A 23,224-nucleotide genomic window follows, 5' to 3' on the forward strand; every position below is an offset into this window, starting at 1 on the left:
TCTCTGGGCCTCCATCTAAAATGAGGGGTTGGGGGTGCCTGGGTGGCTCAGCTGGGTAAGCATCTGACTTCAGCTCAGATCACGATCTCGGGGTTCCGGGATGGAGCCTCTCATAGGGCTTTGTGCTCAGTGGGGAGTCTGCTCTCTCCCTCCCCCTCTGCCCCTCCCCCCAATTCATGCTCATGCTAATAAATGAAAAATATCTTTTAAAAAATAAAATAGGGGCGGCTGGGTGGCTCAGTCATTAAGCGTCTGCCTTCGGCTCAGGTCATGATCCCGGGGTCCTGGGATCGGGTTCCCTGCTCCGCGGGAAGCCTGCTTCTCCCTCTCCCACTCCCCCTGCTTGTGTTCCCTCTCTCGCTATCTCTCTCTCTGTCAAATAAATAAATAAAATCTTAAAAAAATAAAATAAAATAAAATAAAATGAAATGAGGGGCTGGATTGCTGAGGTACTCTGGGAGTCTATTATGGTGAAGCAGTGTTGCTGCAAGAGACTGCATCACTGCAGAAGCTAATAGGTACAGTTCTCAAACTTAACCCAGAAATTACCTCCCTGCATCATGAAGACCACAGCAAATGCCCACATTCTCAACTTGTGGGGCCTCAATATATCTCAAGACCAGATACTCATTAAGTCCCACTCTTGCCTCCTCCAGTGTTTCCTGGAATAGGCATAAGTGAAGCCTTAAGATTTATTTTTTAATTTTTATTTAAAACATTTTTTAAAAATTTTATTTATTTGAGAGAGAGAGAGTGAGAAAGCATGAGCAAGGGGAGGAGCAGAGGGGGAGGGACAAGCAGACTCCATGCTGAGTGCAGAGCCTGACGGAGGGCTCGATCTCATGACATGAGCTGAAACCAAGAGTCAGATGATTAACCGACTGAGCCACCCAGGCGCCCGAGCCCTAAGATTTAATAGGTGCTTTTCCCATAAATATACAGAGATACTGAGTAGACATTAGAAATGAAAAACTGCCCCAGTGGCAGGAACCATATGATTATTTGTTCTGTATTCAAGAACTTTTGGGTTAAAAAAAGGGACCCACCTAAGATACACACACACACATAAATAAATTAAAAATAAAAAAGGCATCTACCTTACTAACGGTTGTGTTGCGCGCATGCAGGCGCACGTGTGTTTGTGTGTGTGTGTGTGTGTGTGTGTGTGTGTGTGTGCTGTATTTTTACTCTTGGAAATCAAAAGTTACCTTGATAACTGACACTCACCGAATAACTAATGCGCTTGACACTTCACATAGTTTATCTCCAACCTAGAATAATTCTGCAGGGCTGGAATTATTTTCCCATGTTACAAAAGAAGCAGCAGACATGGTGAAAACTACATCACACGGCCCACAACGCTGTTACTGCAACAGTCTGTTTTGGCAACCCCGGCCTGACCAATTCCAGCCCTCTGACGTAAAATGATCTGACTAAAATGTTGCAGGTGTGATCTTTGGCCCCTTACTCGAGGGCTCCTCTCCCTCAGGCAGTACCCGGGCACACCACCTTCCTGTTGTGTGCGAGGTGCAGCCGGGGCAGGACAGGCGAGCTCGCCACCTCAGGCCACTCCTACTGGAGCTGGGAGCAAACCCGTGCCACAGACATAGATTCCAGGCTCTGTCCACTCAGAGGGCCTAGAAGGGTGAGAACTTAGGAGCAGCGTGCATACCTGGCCCTCCGCTCTCACTTTCAAATGTCATTCTCCAATTAAAGGAGCGAGAGCTCCTTGGAGAAGTGGTTAATTCCAGGGCTGGAAATCATACAGGGAAAATATAAGATGGCATCTTCTGGTGTCCAGAAAGCCAAAAAGTGCTCAAAACAGGGTATGAGGCGGCAGGGGGTGGGGTGGGGGGGGCACGCCTGGGTGGCTCAGTCGTTAAGCATCTGCCTTTGGCTCAGGTCATGATCCCAGGGTCCTGGGGTCGAGCCCCGCATTAGGCTCCCTGGTCGGCAGGGAGCCTGCTTCTCCCTCTCCCCCCTCCCCTGCTCATGTTCTATCTCTGTCTCTCTCTCTAAGTTAAATAAATACAATCTTTATTAAAAAACAAAACAAAACAGGGCATACAAAAGAGCGTAAGTGCTGACCTGAAGGAGCTTCTAAAATGGCCAAAGCTGAAACAATGTGAGCAACAAAATAAGTAACAACAGTACTGGGTTATAACCCATAGAATAAAATAAATATCCAGGAGCCCACACTGATATAAAAAGTAATTGAATGAATAAATAAATAGAAGAACACAGACAACTGGAATTCTTCCAATTAATAAAATGAGAGAAAGTGAGGGAAACAGAAAACCACCATTAGAACAAAGTTTGAGGAAAAACAGAATATTTGCACAATCTCAAAGTATCTTCCCCGAGATACTTTTAATTACAAAGGGAGAAATAATAACTACAGTGGAGAAACCCGGCAGACCTCACCTTGACCATACGACCCAAGCCAACCATCCCAGTAGTAAGACATTCTGAGCTGAGGCACAGAGAAAGGTACATCACTCCTGGTATTCTTGCCAAAAATGAAAACCTGAATCTGAAATTTGTATGGCAAACTGAACCCCACCCAAACTTGCTCTTTCTTTTCCATTTCAGTTGATGGCCACTCTATCTTTCCAGTTACTCAGACTAAAAATCTCTTTTTCTCACACTCATCATCAATCCATGAGAAAAAGATACTGGTTCTTTCTTTCTCTTTTCTTTCTTTCTTTCTTTCTTTCTCCTTCCTTCCTTCCTTCCTTTCTCTCTTTCTCTCTCTCTTCCTTCCTTTTCCTTCCTCTCCCTTCCTCTTTCTTTTCTTTCTTTCCTTCCTTTTCTTTCTCTCTCTCTCTTCCTTCCTTTCTCTCTCTCTCTCTCTCTTTTTTTTTAAGTAAACTCTACTCCTAATGTGGGGCTTGAACTCACGACCCCAAGATCAAGAGTCACATGCTCTTCCAACAGAGCCAGCCAGGCACCCCAATTGGCTCTCTTTTCTTAAGCCCATATGCTCAAGATTCTACATCCGGAATCTGACCACTTCACACCACCTCCTCTGAAAATACCCATCATCTCTGACTTGATTATAAAAGTCCTCACTAAAGACTTTTCTCAACCTAGCAGCTGATACGATACACTTAAAGGTGTTAGGTTGGATTGTGTATTCCAGGCTGCAAAAACACTCACTTTATTCAGAGTAAAATCAAAAGTCCTTATCAGCCTACCAGGCCCTCTGCCATCTGGTCCCTGTTAGCCATAGGATCTCCCTTCTGACTGCTCTCCTGGGCTCCTTCTGTTACAGCTGGTTCCCTGCTACCCCTTCAAGTGCCAGACACATTCCTTCCTCAGGGCCTTTGCTCTAGCTGCTCCCTCTGTGTGGAATGCTTTCCCCCAGACACCAACTGGGCCAACATCTTCACCTCCTTCAAGGTCTGATTTAACTCCCTCTTGTGAGAGCTACCCTGAGCACCCCATAAAATACTCCCCATATTCTCCTAACCTTACCCTACTTGTTTTTTCTCCTTAGCACTCACCACCTTTAAATGTACTCTATCATTTATTTATGTGTTAGGCTCACTGCCTTGTCTTCTCTGGTAGAAGGATCTTTGTTCACTGATGTACCCCCAAGCACTAAGCACAATAACTAGCATAGGGAATGCTGAATAGAAATTTGTTTAGTGGATAAATTCCAGGTGCCAGCATGTGGCATAGATGAATGGCAGGATATGGGTCAGATTTGTTTTCTAAAACAGCGGGACTACCACATTTTACTGCCTAGGAAAACCATTAAACCCAACACCAGAGAAGGCTTGGACAGACCAAGTGACTACAGAAGTCACTTCTGGCCTATCAGTAAGACCATGTGTCCCTTGACCCTCATAGGTAGATCTCCTCTGGGGCACATACAGGCTAACTCTCCTCCTTCAGGGTTAGGAGAACCTATTAGTACTGTTTAAGGGATGTCCTCAGGGAGGACAGTGAGTTGACACATTAGCATCATAGCTATGCCTAGTGCCTTTGTACACACCTCATTTAATTTTCCTAATTGTCCAGCTGAAGTGTCCATGATCTCCATTCTACAGATGAAAAAACCAAGGCTCTGAGGAGTTGAAGCACTTGCTTGAGACACACGCTAACAAGTGGTGGAGCTCAGATTCTAGCCCAGGTCAGGCTAGTGGGGGAAGCCTTGTCCTGGTTTGCCTCAGCTGTCCTGAGAGTCCTGAGCAACTAGAGACAGCCCCCATGAGGCTCTCCTGGTTGCTCAGGAGCACCCTGCACCCACAATGGCTCCACAGCCCTCTCCTCTGGCTTCCCCACAAAGCCCCACCTGGATATGGTGACGAGACAGGCGGAAAATCTCCTGGGCCATCAGCAAGGTCTTTGAGTCCATCACCAGGTACAGCAGGTGTAGGAGGGCAAGGAAGCCTGCTCCTCTTAGGTCTGTGGCTGGATTCGCTCCTGTAACCGAGATGAGTAACTGAAGGGTGATGGTGAGCAATGCCAAATCAAGTTCCTTCTCCCATGAGCTTCAAGGCCTTGGCCAACCCTGCCTGAATGTAACGAGGTACCCCTTAGCTTCACCAAGGTAGTGTGAGCATATTGGGGAGCTTGGACTGAGCCCCACATCCTTGTGATGTCGGTGGAGTCCACATGGGACTCCTGTAATGAGTCATGTAATGAGGCACCTGTGCCCCCTCTTAGCCAGTGGAACCAGCAGAGGCCAAATGGGGTACCTAAATTTCCACCCTTGCCCAGAAGTAATGGGGTGACATCCTCCTTCCCCCACTGGCTCAGTGTCAGAGGATGCCTACTAAAATAAAAGGTTTACAGCAGATCCAGAGTGTCATTACATAATACCCCAAATGTCCAGGATACAATAAAAAAAAAAAATCATTTGTTACACCAAGAACTAGGAAAATCTTAATTTGAATGAGAAAAGATACTTAATAGATAGCAACACTGAGATAACAGATGATGGAATTACCTGACAAGGATTTTAAAGCAGCAATTATAGGCAGAATAATGGCCCCTCCAAAGACATCCTTGTCCGAATCCCTAGAACCTAGGAATATATTTTGTTGCACGGCAAGAGGAAGTTAAGATCATAGGAAGAATTAAGGTTGCCGATCAGCAGATAGGGAGACTATCCCGGATTCTCTGGGTGGGCCCAATGTATTCAGAAGAGCCCTTAAAAGTGAGAAAAGAAGGCAGAAGCACAGAATCAGAGAAAGAGATGTGAGGACAGAGCCAGGCTCAGGGAGATGCTCTGTTCCTGGCTTTGGAGGAGGAGGAGTGGACGTGGCCTCTAGAAGATAGAAAAGGCCAGGAAATGGAGTTTTTCCTAGAGTCTCCAAAAAGCAATGCAGCCCTCTGCCACAGCGATCTTACCCCAGTGAACCTGTGTCGGACTCCTGAGCTACAGAGCTATAAGATAGTAAGTTTGTTTTGTGGGGTACTTGGCTGGCTCCACTGGAAGAGCATGTGATTTTTTTTTTTTTTAACAATCACATAAGGAAGCATTTATTTGAGGTTTAACATGGAATCATACAAATAAAATTTGTATAAACACAAATCCACATCAAGTCATAACACAGATAGCAAAAGACAAAGTAAAAACAAAGAAAACTAATTGGTGGCTATATACAGTTGGACAGTTGTGTCTTGTACACTAGAAAGTCTTTTACAAAATAATCATCTTAGATCAACAGAAGACCAATCTTCAATGTCGTCCTGCAAGATGGGTTAAACTTTAGCAATCTCCTCCTGTCTTCTCCAACATCCTCCTTTAGTATGGCTGGTAATTGTTTTGGTGATTGCCACCCCCTCGAGACGCCTTGCCGTAAGCGCTCTGTTGCCCACTGTAGTCTGCACATCCCTGTCCATATCCATACTTCCCATAGTTATACCCGGTATAATCATAGCCGCCATAGCCACTACAGTTTTGATCACCACCACAGGCACTATTGTAATTTCCATATCCTTGATCATAACAGTTATTAAATCCTTGGTTCCAGTTTTGGCCCTGACCTCGTCCATGACCCCTAGTACCACCTCGTCCACCAGCTGCAGCACCTCTTCTTCCTTTTTGTTGTTGCTGTTGCTGCCTGTATACCTCTTTGGGTTGTGCAACTTTGATTTCACACTTCCCAGAACCAATTTGATGATATCTCCTTTCTAACAATTTCTTTACTGGCTCTTCGTCTGTATATGTAATGAAACAAAATCCTCTTCTTTCATTTGTTTTTGTATCCATGGGAAGTTCAACATTTTCAATCTCTCCAAAGGCTCCAAAATATTCTTTAATTTGTTCTTCAGAAGTATCTGGGCTCAATCCACCCACAAAAACCTTTTTGGGGGGTTCTTTCCCTTTTAAAGCTTTGGCCCTTTTGGGGTCTATCAATTTGCCATCCAATTTGTGTTCTTTCAGTTCCAAAACCTTATCAACACTAGCAGCATCTTTGAAAAGCACAAATCTAAATCCTCTTGATCTTCCAGTCACTGGATCTGTTTTTATTGTACAGTCTACAACTTCCCCAAATCGAGACAAATATTCAGTCAGATCTTTCTTGCTCGTATCCCAGCTCAAGCCTCCAATAAACATTTTACCGTCATCCTGCTGATTCTTGCTCGCGTTGATCTTGGATCCCTCTGCGAATTCCTCTATGTTGCTGTACTCGTTCATGTCCTCCACGGTGGCGGAGTTGTCGGCCGTGGGGTGCTGGTGCGCCGTCTGGGTCGTGGCAGCAGCGGCGGTGGAGCATTGTATGGAGCTGGATTTAAAATGGCGGCGGAACAGAGCATGTGATTCTTGATCTCAGTGTTGTGAGCCTGAGCCCCATGTTGGGTGTACAGATTACTTGAATAAATAAATTAACTTTAATAAGTTTGTGTTGTTTCAAGCTGCTAAATTTGTGGTAATTTGTTGCAGCAACAATAGAAATCTACTACAGCAGTTATCATAAAAATGCCTTTGATAAATAATTACAGTTTGAAAAAAATGTAAAAATAGGAAGTCTCAGTAAAGAAATATCAGGTATAAAGAACCAAATAAAAAACTTACAACCAGAAAATATAACTAAAATTAAAAACTCACTCAGGCTCGGGCGCCTGGGTGGCTCAGTTGGTTAAGCGACTGCCTTCGGCTCAGGTCATGATCCTGGAGTCCCGGGATCGAGTCCCACATCGGGCTCCCTGCTCGGCGGGGAGTCTGCTTCTCCCTCTGACCCTCTTCCCTCTCATGCTCTCTATCTCTCATTCTCTCTCTCTAATAAATAAATAAAATCTTTAAAAAAAAAAAAAAAACTCACTCAGGCTCAAGAGCAGAATAGAGACAACAGCGGAAAGAATTGGTGAAATAGAAGATGGAACAATAGAAATTATCCAATCTGTTGAACATCAGGGAGAAAAAACAAAACAAAACAAAATGAACAGAGCCTTGGAGATCTATGAGTTACAGAACAGAGATCCAAAGAAATGAACACAGCCTCTCACCTGTGGAACAGCACAGAAGATCTAGCATCTGTGTCATCAGAGTCCCACAAGAGATGAGAAAGTATGGGGCTGAGAAAAGTACTTCAAGTATTCACTCATGCAGAATTTAAGAAACAAAACAAATGAACAAAGGGGAAAAAAAAGAGATGAACAAAAACCCAGATTCTTAACTATAGAGAACAGATGGTTACCAGAGGGGAGGCAGATGGGGAGATGGGTGAATAGGTGAAGGGCTACTTATAAGTACATTTATCTTGATGAGCACTAGGTGATGTATGGAATTACTGAATCACTATATTATTCACATGAAACTAATGTAACATTGTATGTGGACTACACTGGAATTAAGGAAAAAAGGTACGTGAAATAATAATGGCTGAAGATAGACCATATTTGGCAAATGACATTAAACTTACAGATTCAAGAAGCTGAGCAAACCCAATAGGGTAAGCCCAAAGAAATCCACACTAAGACACAACACAGTCAAACTCCTGCAAACTCTAAAAGATCTTGAAAGCAGAGAGGGAGAAACAACTGCCTGCCTCTCAGGGAGAAAGAATGCAAATGACAGAAGCTTTCTGGGCCAGAAGTGAGTAGCAGTTTGCAAGAGCTGCAAGAAAAAACTGTCAACCTGGAATTCTCTGTCCAGAGAAATGATCCTTGAGGAGTGAAGGGGAAATCAAGACTTCCTCAGATGAAGGGAAACCAAGAGAATTTATCACCAGCAGACCTACTTTAGAAAACGCTCAAAGGAAGTTCTTGAAAATGAAAGGAAATGATAAAAGGAGAAATCTTGGACTAATAAGAAAGGAAAACAGAACAGTGGAAAGAGTAAGCATATAGGTAAATACAGCCAACTTTGCTCCTCCTCTTGAGTTTTCTAAATTGTTTGATGGTTGAAACAAAAATCGTAACACTGACATGATTCTCATTGCATATGGAGGAAAATAAGATAATTATATTATAGATGAGGGACTTAAACATGTTGTCAATAACAATGGACGAATTAATTATGCGTACATAAAATTTCCTTTTTAAATGAGGACATTTTCCTATTCCACATAAATGTAACTTGATATGATTCTGAAAAAAGAGTAGCATAATCCAAAACAGCTCAAATAATTTTGTTTCACTCAAAAAATAAAATAATATAAAGCAAAATTTTCATCTGTGTTAAAAGGAAAAAGAAAATAAGAAAAAACCAAATCCTATCACTCTGACGCTTTCCATCTCTCTTAGAGTAAATGTCTGACAACGGCCTTTCCACTTCAGCCATACTCCTCGCTATTTCTCAAGCACGATAAACGTGCTCACCTCAGGGCCTTTGCATTTCCTGTACCCTCTCCCCCAATATCCTACCTCAGGGCGCTAGCACGACAGGAAGAGGACTATCTGGGCTCTCATTCTAGTCCTGGATTCAGGGGTCAAGGAAAAAAAGATGAACAATTCCTGTCTCTTACCCTGAAAGCCCAGATCTTCCCAGTGGTCTCCATGGAGGGCACAGTCAAACTTGGAGCCAGTCAACTTCTTATAGATGGTCTGGAGGACTCGGCCATGCACTGGGTCTTGGCTATCCAGGCCACCTGCCCGAAAACACATCCCTACTCTGTCGGATTGCCTGCCCCTCCGGGGAGGACTGAGTGTTTCTCAGAGAACGGCTCAGACAAGATAGATCTGGATTGTACTCAAGACACTGTGTTCTCCCACATTTTCACCCCGTAGCTCCCGCTCTCCCTGCCAACACGGTACATGCAAGACCTCTGGCTTAGCCTCCACAACAGGAGGACAAACAGTGCTCTCTGCTTGACCACATATGCAGCATCTGCCTCGTGGCAGCACCTGTGCACTCACACTGAGCAATGGTCAGGACCAAGTCCCTTTCTTCTCGGAGACCCTGGTGGAGCTTCGGAGGCCCGAAGAGGCAGTGCCGGAGGGCGGCGAGCCCCGTCCTTCGAATAGTTGGCTGGATTCTTTTCTGGGGAGGAAGTTGCAGGCAATGGGCAGAGGGCTGGGTTCACCTGCTCTAAGGAACTTACCATCAGGGTCAGTACAGGGACTGTTCTTGCAGAAAGAAGTAGCTCCGCCAACTAACTGGCTGGTCTCTGGGCCTTGGAAGGGGGCAGGAACTGTGAAGCACCTGCTCCATCTCTAGAGACAGGGTCTGCTGGCTCCCAGGATTTTTGTAAGTAGAAGAGATGTCCCCGGGGCGCCCAGGTGGCTCAGCTGGTTAAGCGCCTGCCTTCGGCTCGGGTCATGATCCCGGGATCCTGGGATCGAGCCCCACATCGGGCTCCCTGCTCGGCGGGGAGCCTGCTTCTCCCTCTGCCTCTGCTCCCCCCGTCCCCGCTCCTGCTCTCTCTTTAATAAATAAATAAAATCTTAAAAGAAAAGAAAAGAAAAGAAAAGAAAAGGAGATGTCCCCAAGTATAGGCATTAGCCCGTTGTCCGCATTTGCTCCTTTGGGCTTCTCCAGAGCTACTTCCCACTGACTGCCAGAGATGGCTGGCATGGGGACCCCTGCTTTGGTCTGACAAAGCCAGGCTAGGTTTCCCAGCAGGACCGCTCTGCCTTTTGTAGATCTCTCTCTCTCTGCAGAGGGCATAAATGATAAAGCCTAGCAGTCCTCTCAACTTCCAGGGTGAGAGAGCCAGTGAGGTGGGGAGGTTAGTGGGGACTTTTTGGAGCTGGATACCTGAGAGTTTGCTGGAGCATTCTGTCCATACCACAAGAGCACCTCCTAAACCAGGTCATACTGACTTATTGCTCAAGGGCCACTGCTGCAGGTCTTAGAATATTCTGATTTTGGTAGCTTCTGGCCCTCTGTGTCCCATAAATCACCCATGATTCTTGACTTTTCAGCCTCTCTTGAACCAGGTTTTAAGTTGAAGATCTGAAATCACAATCTTCTAAAACTACTCTTAGTCCCTCAAGATGCCCCAGGAAGCCCACCAGCTTTTATTCTCCTCAATGTTTCTTCTTTTTCCAACCCCACGTATTTTTAAAATTCCCAAATAATTTCTGGTTCCCTGAAGGAATGGAAGAGTGAATGGCCATGACTTACTCAGCTTTCTAGACAGAATGCCTTGCTTCCCTAAGGAACTGTCTAGCATTTGATTCCAGACCTCCCCATCCCTAAGAGGGAAGAGGAGGGAGCAGCTACACAGACCTGTGTATGGCAGGGCCACAAGAGCTCTGGGGACACAGTCCCAAAAAGGCCACTGGGGTCCGGCATGAAGCCTGGGTCCTTGGCTACCGATGATTCTGTGCTCCAAGATTTCTTAGATGAGGTAAGGTCTTCAACTGGAAGCTTCCATCTTGCTTGCCCAGTGCCCTAGGCTGGTAGGATAGAAACCTGGCTCCTGGGAAGGTGTTTTGCCTGAGACCCCAAACCTCCCTACTTTCATACCTTGAAGGAAGAGAGGTCCACGGTCTGGAAATGCTGCAGAGCCTCATTGAAGGAGATCAGCTGCCCAGGCTGGTCTGCGCTGGCCTGGCTCCCTGTGGCAAAAGGCAAGACACTCTCAGACTTATAACAGTAGTCATTCTGTCAGCGAACATTTATTGAGGGCCTTCTGGTTATCACCTCTAAGCCAAACACTGGCTTTCAGTGGCAGACATCAGATATCTACAGCTCAAACCAATCTTCTTTTAAGGGGCTGGCATCCTCTGCTGGGCAGGCCCCTTCTTAGACGGGGCTGTTCAGAGGCTTGCTAGGTCAACCTCTGCAGTGAGTAGGGACAGATCTGCCCGGCAGGGGGTCCCATTCCACTCATCTGTGAGGAGGCAAGTCACTGCCTGGAGTAGGTCCCCATGTGGGAGCATGCCAAGGTCTGTTTAGGGACCTTTCCTCACTTCCACTTTGCCCTTTCTCACACCCTGTATATGGATGACCCCCCTCTCCATCTTCTGGTACAGTCCACAGGGAGTGAACGTATCAGCAATTTCGGGGATGACTGACACAGTCCACTGTAATGACTTTCCAGGAGCCCAAGTAGAGCTCAAGCTAGATATGGGTCCGAGCTCTACCCTCCTATAGCTCCGTCCAAACCTGTCAGAAAACGGAGTGAGAATTTTTACCCAGCCCTCAGAGCCTTCCAGCAGATGGCTTCAGTCCCTGTCTCCAGAGACTTCCTTGTCCAGTGAACAACCTGTTCTCTCTGGCTGCCTGCCTCCATCCTTCTGCCCAACCTCATCACCCTGCGGAAGTGGACCCTGATCAAGGTCCTCCCTGTCTTCTCTCAGGTCTGAGCAGGTGGCAGCCCTTTTCCCATGGCGTTCATTCCCATTTCCTCCAGAGGTGGATTTGGAAAGATATTTTATTCTATGTTAGGGAGCTAAAAGGAGAACTCTCAGGAATTCTGTGTCCTAATCCCAGGGTCACAGAAATGTTAGCCACACGTGGATGGTGCCTTTCTTAGTAGCACAGTGCCATTCCTGCAGTTACCTGTCTCTGTCAGGATGCTGTCCACAGCTTCCCATTCTTCTTGGGCTCTGAGCACCTCTGCACTCACAACTGCAAGAGTGAGAAAAGGAGACCCTCTGAGACCCAGGGACGTCCGGATCGCTGCTGCAGCCCCAGCCTTGTCTGTCCACCCTGGGTCCCGCTGCCCTCGGATACCCTCTCCACACGGCTGCCAGAGTGAGCATTCGAAAAGGCAGATCTGATGTCAACCCCCTGCTCGAAACCCTCCAGGGATTCTCCATAACTCTCCAGATAAAACCCAAACTCTTCAGCACAGCATCTAAATACTTTCACAGTTTGGATCTTTCTTCTACCCGTAGCTGTGCCCTAGGGCATCCAGAACTCCCTGAACTTCCTCAGCCCCTCCCACCTTCTGTGCCTTTGCTCTCCCTCTGCAGTCGCCCCAGGTGCCTGCACCTTCTGGTCCCAACCCCTGTGCTGCTCTTTTTCCTCATCCTCCAGGACTCTGATGTCACTCTCAGCCAGCCACCTTCCCTGACTTCATTAAGTTTGCAGAGGGAGCCAGTGGGCCTCTGTGAACCCCTGACACCCATGCTCCTCAGTGTCGTGACTGTCTCTCCCACTACACTGGGAGCCACCTGAGGACAGCGTTCTCCAGAACCTAGCGCAGTGCTCCACACAGGACAAGTATTCAACAAATATCTGCTAATGAATGAAAGCACCGGAAACGGGGGGGCGGGGAGAAAAGGAGAGAAAAAGCAGCGAGACAGGTTCTCTGTAGCCACCACACACCACACAGCCCTTTCTCCAAACCACAGCTGTCACTCCAGCCCGGACTGCTGGTGGTGCGTCCTGCTGCTGGCTTTTCCCATTTGCTAGAGAGGAAATTAACACAACATGGAGAAAACGGAGAGACTTCAGTCCAAGACCCCAAATCATGACCCCTCCAGCCTCCAGCCCCAGTGGTAAGAGTGAGAGGGCAGCTCCTCCTGGCTATGCGGTCTTAGCTGAGGATATCGCAGGGCAATGAGCTGTCTTGAAAGTATACTTGTAAATAAAATAAAATAAAATACTACAAGAAACTCAAAACACTAACAGAAACTGAGGCAGAGAAAGCTGCTGAGAGCAACTCCAGAGCCAAACTGCTGGCGAGCACTTCCTGTCCGCGCTCCCCAGCTGCACACAGGTGACACTGTACCCCATGTCATCACTCATGGGACTGCTGGAGGATGGTGCAACTCTTCAGCTTCTGGGGCGAGGGAGGGCGGGGAGAGGGGTATATGACCCACAGGTCAGTACTCGGTACGTGTTAGCTAGGTCACTGACACAGGCCTGGGTTCGGGTCCAGCAGGGCAGTGGTTAGTGGCAGCAGGTGACATGGGTCTGGACTTCTGGGAAATTCAATCTTGCCAGCCCCATCTGGGGTGGACCGAGACCCCGAGCCTCAGGGCTTCCAAGCTAGATAACTTCACCAGGATACAGACTGCTTGGCCTTGGATGGTGAAGAGAATAAAACTTCCTTCCAGCATGCTGGACCCTGGGAGATGAAAAGGAGGGAGAAAGCGGCTGAACAAAGAGGAGAGTGGGGCCACAGCAGGGACTGCTCTTATGGTGCTGACAAGGGCTGTCTCACCCCTCACGCTCACCGATGCCCGGCTTCACGGACTCTTCACCCTGCAGGTCCTTGTTTCAAGCAACTTGGTCAAACTTTTTTTTTTTCTTTAAAGATTTTATTTATTTGAGAGAGAGCATGAGCAGGGGGAGGGGCAGAGGGAGAGGGAGAAGCAGACCTCCTGCTGAGCACAGAGCTCCTTGCAGGACTCGATCCCAGAACCCTGAGCTGAAGTCAGATGCTTAACCATATGAGCCACCCAGGTGCCCCTCTTTTCTTTTTAAAAGATTTATTTATTTATTAGAGAGAGAGAATGAGAGCCCGAGAAGGGGGAGGAGCAGAGGAAGAGGGAGAGAGAGAATCTCAAGCAGACTCCCTGCTGAGCGCAGAGCCCGAGGCAGGGTTCCAGCTCACAACCCTGAGATCATGACCTGAGCCGAAATCAAGAGTTGGCCACTTAACCAACTGAGCCATCCAGGCGCCTCTCAACCTTTCACCTACAAATAACTTGGCAGAAGGCTGTGAGCCAGGAGCAGAAACCTCACCTGCACCTGGAATCTGCTGTGACTGTAGGTTAATCAAGAGAAAGTACAAGGTCTCAACTAGCGGTTGCAATCTGGTCCCTAAAAACTGGAGACAAGTGTCCAAGGTATAACAAGAGCACCTCTTCCCTTTCCTCTTGGAACCGGGGAGATTCCTCCTCATCTGAAGATGATCCTGACATAAATACTAATTTCCTCCAACAGAAGAAGATGGAGGCAAAGCACAAATCTTCAGGACAGCAATTGCAGCTCACATTAGCACAGTTCCCTTCCTTTTTCAACTGCCTCCTTTATTTGGGCTCTCTTCCACTTAACCATATGGGAAACAGTATCACTGAGTTAGTAAGCCTGTCTATCTATCTACCTACCTACCTACCTACCTATTTATTTTATTTTATTTTTTAAAATATTTTATTTATTTATTCATGAGAGACGGGGGTGGGGGGAGGGCAGAGGGAGAAGCAGGCTCCCAAGGAGCAGGGAGCCCAATGTGGGACTCGATCCCAGGACCCTGGGATCATGACCTGAGCCGAAGGCAGATGCTTAACCATCTGAGCCACCCAGGCACCCTATTTATTTTATTTTTAAACACTTATTTATTTGAGGGGGAGAGGGAAAGACAGTCTTAAGCAGACCTCTGTGCAGAGCACAGAGCCCAATCTCATGACCCTGAGATCATGACCTGAGCAGAAACCAAGAGTCCAACGCTCAACCCACTGCACCACCCAGAAGCCCCATTTATTTAATTATTTTTAAAGATTTTATTTATTTATTTGAGAGAGGGAGAGAGGGAGACCTCAAGCAGAGGTGAGGGGAAGAGGGAGGAGGAGAAGCAGACTCTCCACTGAGCCAGGAGTCTGGCATAGGGCTCGATTAACTGACGAGCCACCCAGGCGCCTGTCTTAAAGAATTTATTTTTTTAAAGTAATCTCCAACGTGGGGCTCGAACTCACTCCCCAAGATCAAGAGTTGTATGCTCCACCAATTGAGCCAGCCAGGTGCCTCATAAGCCTATCAATTTAAATGAGCTGAGAACAATCTGGAAGAAGCCTGTAACTGTTTAATACGACTAAAAATATGTGGCACAGGGGTGGCTGGGTGGCTCAGTCGGTTAAGCATCTGACTTTGGCTTAGGTCATTATCTCAGGGTTGTGAGATCAAGCTTTCCATGGGCTCAGCAAGTGCTCATCTCGGAGTCTGCTTGAGACTCTCCCTCTCCCTCTGCTCCTCCCCCCTGCTTTCTCTCTCTCAAATAAATAAGTAAATACATCTTTAAAAAAAATATCTGGCATTAAAAAAAATGCTACTTGTACTGAAATATAAAATATTTTGGCATTTAAGGCAAAATCTCTAATAAATGTTAGGTTTGTCACCACACAAAGATAAAAATCTATTAGAAGAAACTTCACAGATCTCCAAATAATTTTTCTACTTTAGAGTATTTTTAACAAGCCCTATATTTGTGGAGATTACATTTTCAGTTTGCAGAATTCCAAGATAACAATACAGGGCAATGAGCACTCGTTATAGATTTATAATCTGTGCTCTAAGCACTTCACCTCAGCTCATATAGTCCCTACACAATTCCCATCACACAGGTTCTGACTCACTTTCTGTCTTATAGATGAAGTAAGGGTTAGAAGATTAAGAAATTTGCTCAAGGTCATATAGCTGGTGGGTGAAAAAGGCAGGACTTACACCAGAGATATGGGACTCTAGGTGTTTCTCACCTGGTGAGTGGGCCTTTCTGTGTCATAAATCAGCAAGTGAAATGAACTTTAAACACAGTATACGAAAGAATCACGTGAAGCAGATAAAATAGGATACTTTTTCAAAGCCTTTTCACATACACTGTCTCATATCATTGTTGCAATATCCCTTTGAGGACAGAGAAGGCATTGATCAACCTCCACAGCAGACATGGAGATGATGTGATTTGCGCAAGGCACATAATACAGCTGCTTTGAGTGCTAGATTAGGACTTAAGTCTTTTGACTTCTAATCTAGTGTTGATTCTAATTTTCCTTGAAGAATGATAAATCCGTAAAATTCTATAGGACAAGTACCGAGAGAAATTGAAATGATGAAAGGTAGACCACGGGGACCTCTAACTTGTGTCCCACCCAGGCTCCTAGGGCGCTGAAGGGGACCTTACCACGTGGCTCCCATCCATTCGCTTCTGCTGTCAGGGCCCGGAGGATGCCATGGTTCTTCAACTCTGAGATCTGTAGGGGCAGCCGACCTTTAGTGTGAGGGTGAATCCATACCCTCCCATCCACACAAACATGCCCCACCCACAGTAGAGAATGTCTTTGGAACCGGAGGTCAGAAGGATGGGTTGATTAAAGTCAATCTTAAAGAGAGGCAGGCGGAAAACTCCAACTATGATGTACAAGTCGGGTGACGTGGGGACAAGCATATGCTCTCCTTGAAGAATAAACAAAAATTCACACAGCTCAATTGAGACTGTGGTGTGCCTTTGGTATTCCCACTGCACTTTGTATTCTGCTTCCCTGGAGCAATTATCTTACTAGCTAGAGGTTGTTTTGCAAGTTTGTGCCCCACAACTCCGCCCCCAAGTGTGAGCTCCTGGAAGCAGGGTCTCTGCTGTCCTGAGTCCCTGGTGCCTGGCCCCACAGAGCAGCATGCAACAAAAGCTTGTATGGGCAGGAGGTACTGGGGTGTGGGTGACATGTACAGGAATTCCTCTGAGAGCCCGAAGAGCACTGGTGTCCTTGTCATATGGTGGAGGATACGCAGCACACACACTTTCAACCTATAAGACAAAGCAGGGTCAGATTCTTGGGCACGTATCAGTCCTCCAAAGTTGACAGCTTAAATGTCACACCTTTTCCTAATACCATACACACAAAGATGGATGAACTCCCGAGAACTCAACTGTACGGACTACTGCAAGGGAAAACTTCTGCTTAATCTAGTCTTAAGAGAAACTGCAAAAAGCTTAGTTAATATTATCTCAGATTTTTTTGCTCTGTAAAAGGTCTCAGGACTCTGAGTAAGTTTAGGGAGGCAGTTTCCTTACTTTTGGCCTTTCTGTTCAGCTAAACCTTTGCCCATTAGAGCTTTAAAAAAACCACTTGACCAACTTTAAAAACACAAACAAAACAAAACAAAACCACTTGACCAACTTTTGCAACTCAGATTATCAATACAGGACTAATTTTCCTAATGTGTTTTAAAAAATCCTACAAATCAGTCAGGAAAAGAAACCCAGCCCAGTAGAAAAATGGGCATGGATATGGACAGCTTACAGAAAAGGAAACATGCACTGCTCTGAAACAAATAAAAAATGCTCAACCTTACTCGTAATAAGAGACGTGTCAAATAAAACTAGTCCGAGATAATATTTGTCACTTATCATATGAGCAAATTTCAAAAGTGTGCTAACACACTGTGTTGGCTAGAAAACCAAGTGTTGTAACACACTGAAGGGTAAATTGTTCCCACCTCTACAGCTTGACAATATCTGACAAAATTGTACATGCTTTTGGGGCACCTGGGTGGTTCAGATGGTTAAGCGTCTGCCTTCGGCTCAGGTCATGATCCCAGGGTCCTGGGATCGAGTCCCGCATCAGGCTCCCTGCTAGGTGGGGAGCCTGCTTCTCCCTCTGCCTCTGCCTCTCTCTCTCTCTCTCTCTGACTTTCATGAATAAATAAATAAAACATTAAAAAAAAAATTGTACATGCTTTTGTCCATTTTGGGCCTGCAACTGCATTCTAGAAATTTATCCAACAGATATACTCATCCGTGTGCAAAAGGACATGCTTAGAGCGTCATTCGTGGTGGAACTGTTTGTCATGGCAAAAGGCTAGAAAAACCCCGAATGCCCACTAATGGACTAATTCCACAAATAAAAGCATATTAACTCAATGAGCTCCGATCTAGCCATAAAGAAGAATAAGAAAGTGTTTTATGGACAATATGGAACACTCCACATGATATATTAAGTGGAAAAAGCAAAGGGCAGAGTATATACATGATGTTACCATTTATATTTTTAGAAAACACACAAATGGGCGCCTGGGTGGCTCAGTTGGTTAAGCGACTGCCTTCGGCTCAGGTCATGATCCTGGAGTCCCGGGATCGAGTCCCACATCGGGCTCCCTGCTCGGCGGGGAGTCTGCCTCTCCCTCTGACCCTCTTCCTTCTCGTGCTCTCTATCGCTCTCATTCTCTCTCTCTCAAATAAATAAATAAATCTTTAAAAAAAAAAAAAAGAAAACACACAAATATATTTGCTTGTCTCTGCTGAGACTATTTGTAGACTTATACCCAAGGAAGCAGTGATTTTGCCTCCAGAGAAAACTGGGTGGCTAGGGGACAAGAGAAGGCAGTTTTTTCACTATAGGTATATGCTCCCTGCTTTTTGGATTCTGAACCATGTGAATGTATTATTTTCTCTAAAATAAATAAGAGGAGGGGCGCCTGGGTGGCTCAGTCGGTTAAGCAACTGCCTTTGGCTCAGGTCATGATCCTGGAGTCCTGGGATCCAGTCCTGCCTTGGGCTCCCTGCTCAGTGGGGAGCCTGCTTCTCCCTCTGCTGCTCCCCCTGTCTGTGCTCTCACTTCTCTCTCTCTCTCTGACAAATAAATAAATAAATCTTAAAAAATAAAATAAAATAAATAAGAGGAAAAAACCAAGTAGAAGAAAATAACTAATAAAAAAATCAGTGCTACGTCAAGGCCCCAGAATCCCAGCTGATCCTGTTACTCTAATCCCTCCTACACATTTTTGCCAACTATTACTCCTTGAACAGAGCTTTGATTTCTTTATGACCAGGACACAAGAATGAATGCCTGAACACAGCACAGCTGAGCAAACTCCTCCACTGTTGGCTCCGTGATGCCTCCTCACGACTATTTCCCACTTCAGTCCAGTGAACACACTTGCTGCAGATCCTCTCACCTCCATCCCTTGGGTCATGTGGTCTTCCTCTAGAAGCACCCCTACCACCACCCCTTCTGCCTCCTCAAGGTCGCCTGCCTTCCCCACTGGGGCTACAAGGGTCTCTTCCCTTCTCAGTCCTACAGCCAGCCCTTCTGCGGGGAAGACAAGTCCCTCTGCAAGAGCCCTATGTGACAAGAAAACAGCTATTCGGAGTTGCTTCCTACATGTTTACAGTATGAGAACCCTGCTCACAGCCAGAACCTGGACATTTAGATAAGCACCTGAGCTTAGGATTCTTGCCACGAGTTCCTGCCTTGCTTTTCCTGGGGCACCTTTTAAAATAATCACTTAGAGTTGAGGCTGAGAAAAGCTAGTGACCTCCCCCTTGTAAGTAATAGGGGTGCTTGCTCATGGTCTGGGACTGAGGACTGCCCCTACCTTGGCTCATTGCCCCCTCCGCACACTCACCCCTGCCACGTTTCTGGGATCTGCAAGTAATAAGTCTTGTGACTCCACTTCTTTTTTGTGAGTGTGCTGAAACTGCACCATCAATCAAAATGGCCCTAGAGTTTTCACTTCCCCCAATGCAGCCTATCTTTAAATCAGACCCTGCGGCTTTGAGTGGAGGAAACTTCTTTTACACTTCTTTTCTATTTCTGACACCCATTAGCACAGTACAAGGCACAAAATATGTTCTCAAAAATTCTGATGATTCACTATGCTGAACAACTCCCTCCAGGGGTCTGTGTGCTTATGATTCATTCCACCCTTCCTTTCCCTCTCCAATTCAGTCCCCTCCAGTGGCCGAAGACTCCTCTCTGGAAGAACAGTTCACCTGTCTTAGTACAGTGAAAAAAACCTCCCTTGGCTCCCAAAGCAAAGGCTTTGTCCCACAAGCTCCATTAAGACCACTTCTGGACCAGATAGTGAGAAAGGTAAGGAAGGTAGGGTTAGCTGCCAGGCTCACACAAAGACATATCACACTGGACCCAGAGTCCTGAGGATAATCAAGCATGTGTTTGACAAGGGTCAATAAGGTAAACAGTCCAAATTGATAAATTAAACATATCTTGGGGGATTCCTCATTGACATTCTCCTCTCACCCAAGTAAATCCGAAACAAAATCCCATGACTCACTTAGAAAATAAGCTACTAGTGGGGCACCTGGGCTCAGTCTGAACAGCATGTGACTCTTGATCTCGGGGTCATGAGTTTGAGCCCCACATTGGGTGTAGAGATAACGTAAATGAATAAACTTTAAAAAAAAAAAAAGAAGGGGCACCTGTGTGGCTTAATCTGTTAAGCAGTTGTCTCTGGCTTGGGTCATGATTTCAGGGTCCTGGGATCAAACCTCTGCTCAGCAGGGAGTCTGCTTCTTCATTTCCCTCGCCCTCTGCCCCTCCCCCACTCCTGTGCATACATGTGTGCTAGCTCTCTCTCTCTCAAAAAAATAAGTAAAATCTTAAAAAAAAGAAAGAAAAGAAGCTGCTAGCAAAGGCAACTGATTCAGAGGTATATGCATAGAAGCTTCTCCTACAAAGAGCATTATAATGAGGGTTTTCCCAAAACATTTTGAAAGTTCTACATTCTCTTGATATATCCTGTTATTACTAATAACAATATATCCCAAATGAACACCTTCTTTCTCAAATAGAAGTGCTTGCTTACCTGTCCGTCTCTTAATCCTTTCTCATTATGGAAAGAGCAAGAGTTTTCATTCATGACTCAGTCATCTGTTCAAGTGAGCTTTGTCCTTGGGCTCAGAAAGGAGTTTAATAAAGTCTGAGATTAGAAGTATGGGGACAGCCAGAGATCCGACTGCTCTACCTTTGCCTTCCTTCTTGGCAGTCATTCAGACTAAGAGTAAGTAAACAGTCCCCATGTGCCATCACCAAGGCTAGGAGGTTTCTGTGAGTACTGAAAGAAGTCCCTGAGGTCTCTGAAGTCTCAGTCCTGTAAGAAAAAAAAAATTATGAAAGAAAAAAAAATTACAAAAGAAAACTAGTTTCATCATTCAGTTAAGCAAAAATGGGAATGGATGATAAATGGTCAAAAATAGCCAACATTCAGGGGCACCTGGGTGGCTCAGGAGGTTAAGCATCCCACTCTTGATTTCAGCTCAGGTCATGATCTCAGGTTCATGAGATCGTGTCTCCAGTAGAGTAGGGCTCCGTGTTTAGCTGGAGTCTGCTTCTCTCCCTCCCTCTACCCCTCTCCCTGTTCTCTCTCTCTCTCAAAATAAACACATAAATCTTAAAAATAAATAAAAATCTTTAAGCAGCTATAAACTTATTCCGAATAAATCAGCTGCTTTAGTCAAATGCCTAACTCTTACTTTCCATGCCACTGGTTGGAACAAACGGGATGCTAGAGGTCTGAGGGTTGGATCCTCAGTGTCCAGAAGACAGCAGCAGCACCACTCTTTAGTGGTGAGGTCTGGTTCTGACAATGAAGTCACTGGGATCTGGGGGCAGCTTATCAAAGGGAGGAAGCTAATGAATGGCATCCTGGTGGGTGGTCTTAGCTGAAGTGCTCAGGCTTTGCTTAGGTCTCAGACACAGGTTGGGTCTGGGGGCTTACAATACTAGGCCTGGTTCCTATGATGATAGATAATCAAAATGCAACACATTGCCTAGCCTTCTTCGGTGAACACCAATATTGCACATGTTGCAGCTGTTTAGTCAGTTTGGCTAACTCTAAGACAGTCATCCCACAAGCCCACCTTGGGAAGAGGGCTGGACAGGCCCATAACTTATTGTGGAGGAACTGTAAAACATGCATAACTGTTACAACCACAGTCTGGATCATAAGTGGGCAGATAGCCCACACACAACTGACGGCCGTATTTCACCGACTTGGATAATTTAGGAAGGAGGGTGGCCTCTCTTTGAGGTCAACCCCCGACTGTGGGAACAGGATCTGGATTCCCTAGGAATTGGCTGCCAGTAACAAACTGGAATCTTTGTCAGATGGTAGGATGATTTCCTAGCACCCAGAATGGGAATACTTCCTGGCTATTGGGCTGGAAATTTGGGTCACTGTAATTTAATGGGGAGGACAGTACCTGTCCTACCTTGGTCAGGTGCCTCAGGAACTAGCTCTCTCCCTCACTGTGTTCTCTGGGACCTCAGCATCTGGTTCCCTTTCCTTGCCCTCCTCCTTGACCTCCATGACACCATATAACAAAACTCACACAGCCAACCTTGGGAAGGTGACAGGCAGGGATGGTACCAGTGATCTCAGGAAGCCTCTTCTGTTTCTATGTATGATATGAATCACGCAGCACAGAAACATGACCAACTTTACACACCTGCTAGTGCCTCAGTTCCAACTGGAGCTCTGGGGACTTCAACAGGGACAGTTACTATCTGTATCAGAGAAAGAAAAGAGCAAAAACTCCGTCAAATAAGCCAGTAACGGAAGTTATGAAGTCATGCCCGCCAACATTAGGCAAGTTCCTTATAGTTGGGTCCAAAGAAATGGCTTTCCCATAAGGATGGGTCTTTTTCAAATTAAGTATGGCACACCCACTTTAGGCAAGGAGCTACATTAAGGGGTATGATTTTCAAACTTCTCGCTGGAGCTTCCACTCTCTGAATAGGTATTTCATCCAGACACTGGGTCCCTACTTTAAATACAAATGCCCACGTAGATCTGACAGTCCTTCTCTGATCCTTTCATCAGGCTTGTCGCTGGGCGGTTCCCCGGCCTCTCACTGCCCCCACGGAGGGCAGGTGCCATGAGGACCCAGGTAGAGGCTTGGGGGCGCCGCCAGGCCCCCGCCGCAGGCAACGCCATCCCAGGCGAGCGCCGCGGCCTCGGGCAAAACGACTGGCCACCCGGAGGCACGGGGCCGGGTGCTCGCCGGCTGTGACGCGCGGATCTCAGCAGGAATCTCACTCCATCAAGGTACCCCGCCAGACTGGGGCTGTGTGGGTTCCGGACGGAATTCTCCTCACCAGTTGGTGCGGAAAACAGGTAAGCAACTTGCCTCGGGTCATTGGGCGCGCCCAAGGCAGAGCGCAGACCAGAACCCTGGCCTCCTGGGTCCCGGGCGAGATTCTCTCTCAGGCTTGCAGCTCTCAGCCTCGTCTCGGCCGGGGGCGACCATCTCCACCCCACGCCCACTCCGCAGAGGCAGGGGTTCGCTGGCCGCGGCCCAGCACTCCCGAGCGGTCGCGTCTGGCTCAGGCCCCTGGCCACGCCTCCCCGCGCGTGCGCACGCGTCCCCACGCAGCCTCTCCGCCCCCAGCGCCCCGCCTTCTGGCCGCCGGG

At 46.6% G+C, this 23,224-nt stretch overlaps 1 protein-coding gene and 1 pseudogene across 3 annotated transcripts in view; both read right to left on the reverse strand.

Moving 5' to 3' along the window:
* ELMOD3 (ELMO domain containing 3) overlaps positions 1–23,147 on the reverse strand; it is a 29,279-nt gene extending 6,132 nt beyond the window's left edge. The window contains exons 1-10 of one of the 3 annotated variants that reach the window (XM_028122450.2): positions 22,941–23,147; positions 22,260–22,317; positions 20,618–20,902; positions 16,740–16,817; positions 16,197–16,266; positions 11,909–11,977; positions 10,871–10,962; positions 9,316–9,439; positions 8,925–9,047; positions 4,301–4,431 (exon numbers count right to left, since the gene is read on the reverse strand). In XM_028122450.2, the coding sequence (XP_027978251.1) occupies positions 4,301–4,431; positions 8,925–9,047; positions 9,316–9,439; positions 10,871–10,962; positions 11,909–11,977; positions 16,197–16,266; positions 16,740–16,817; positions 20,618–20,671 (741 nt within the window). In that variant the 5' untranslated portion in view covers positions 20,672–20,902; positions 22,260–22,317; positions 22,941–23,147. The other 2 variants (XM_088026442.1, XM_028122452.2) reach the window with 2 other exon arrangements.
* LOC114223494 (heterogeneous nuclear ribonucleoprotein D-like pseudogene) lies at positions 5,491–6,737 on the reverse strand (annotated as a pseudogene).
* Positions 23,148–23,224: the final 77 nt, after the last annotated feature.

Source organism: Eumetopias jubatus, unplaced genomic scaffold (assembly GCF_037043125.1).
Source record: "Eumetopias jubatus isolate StellerSeaLion01/CBP00866 unplaced genomic scaffold, mEumJub1_p1.0 scaffold_9, whole genome shotgun sequence".
Lineage (NCBI taxonomy): Eukaryota > Metazoa > Chordata > Mammalia > Carnivora > Otariidae > Eumetopias > Eumetopias jubatus.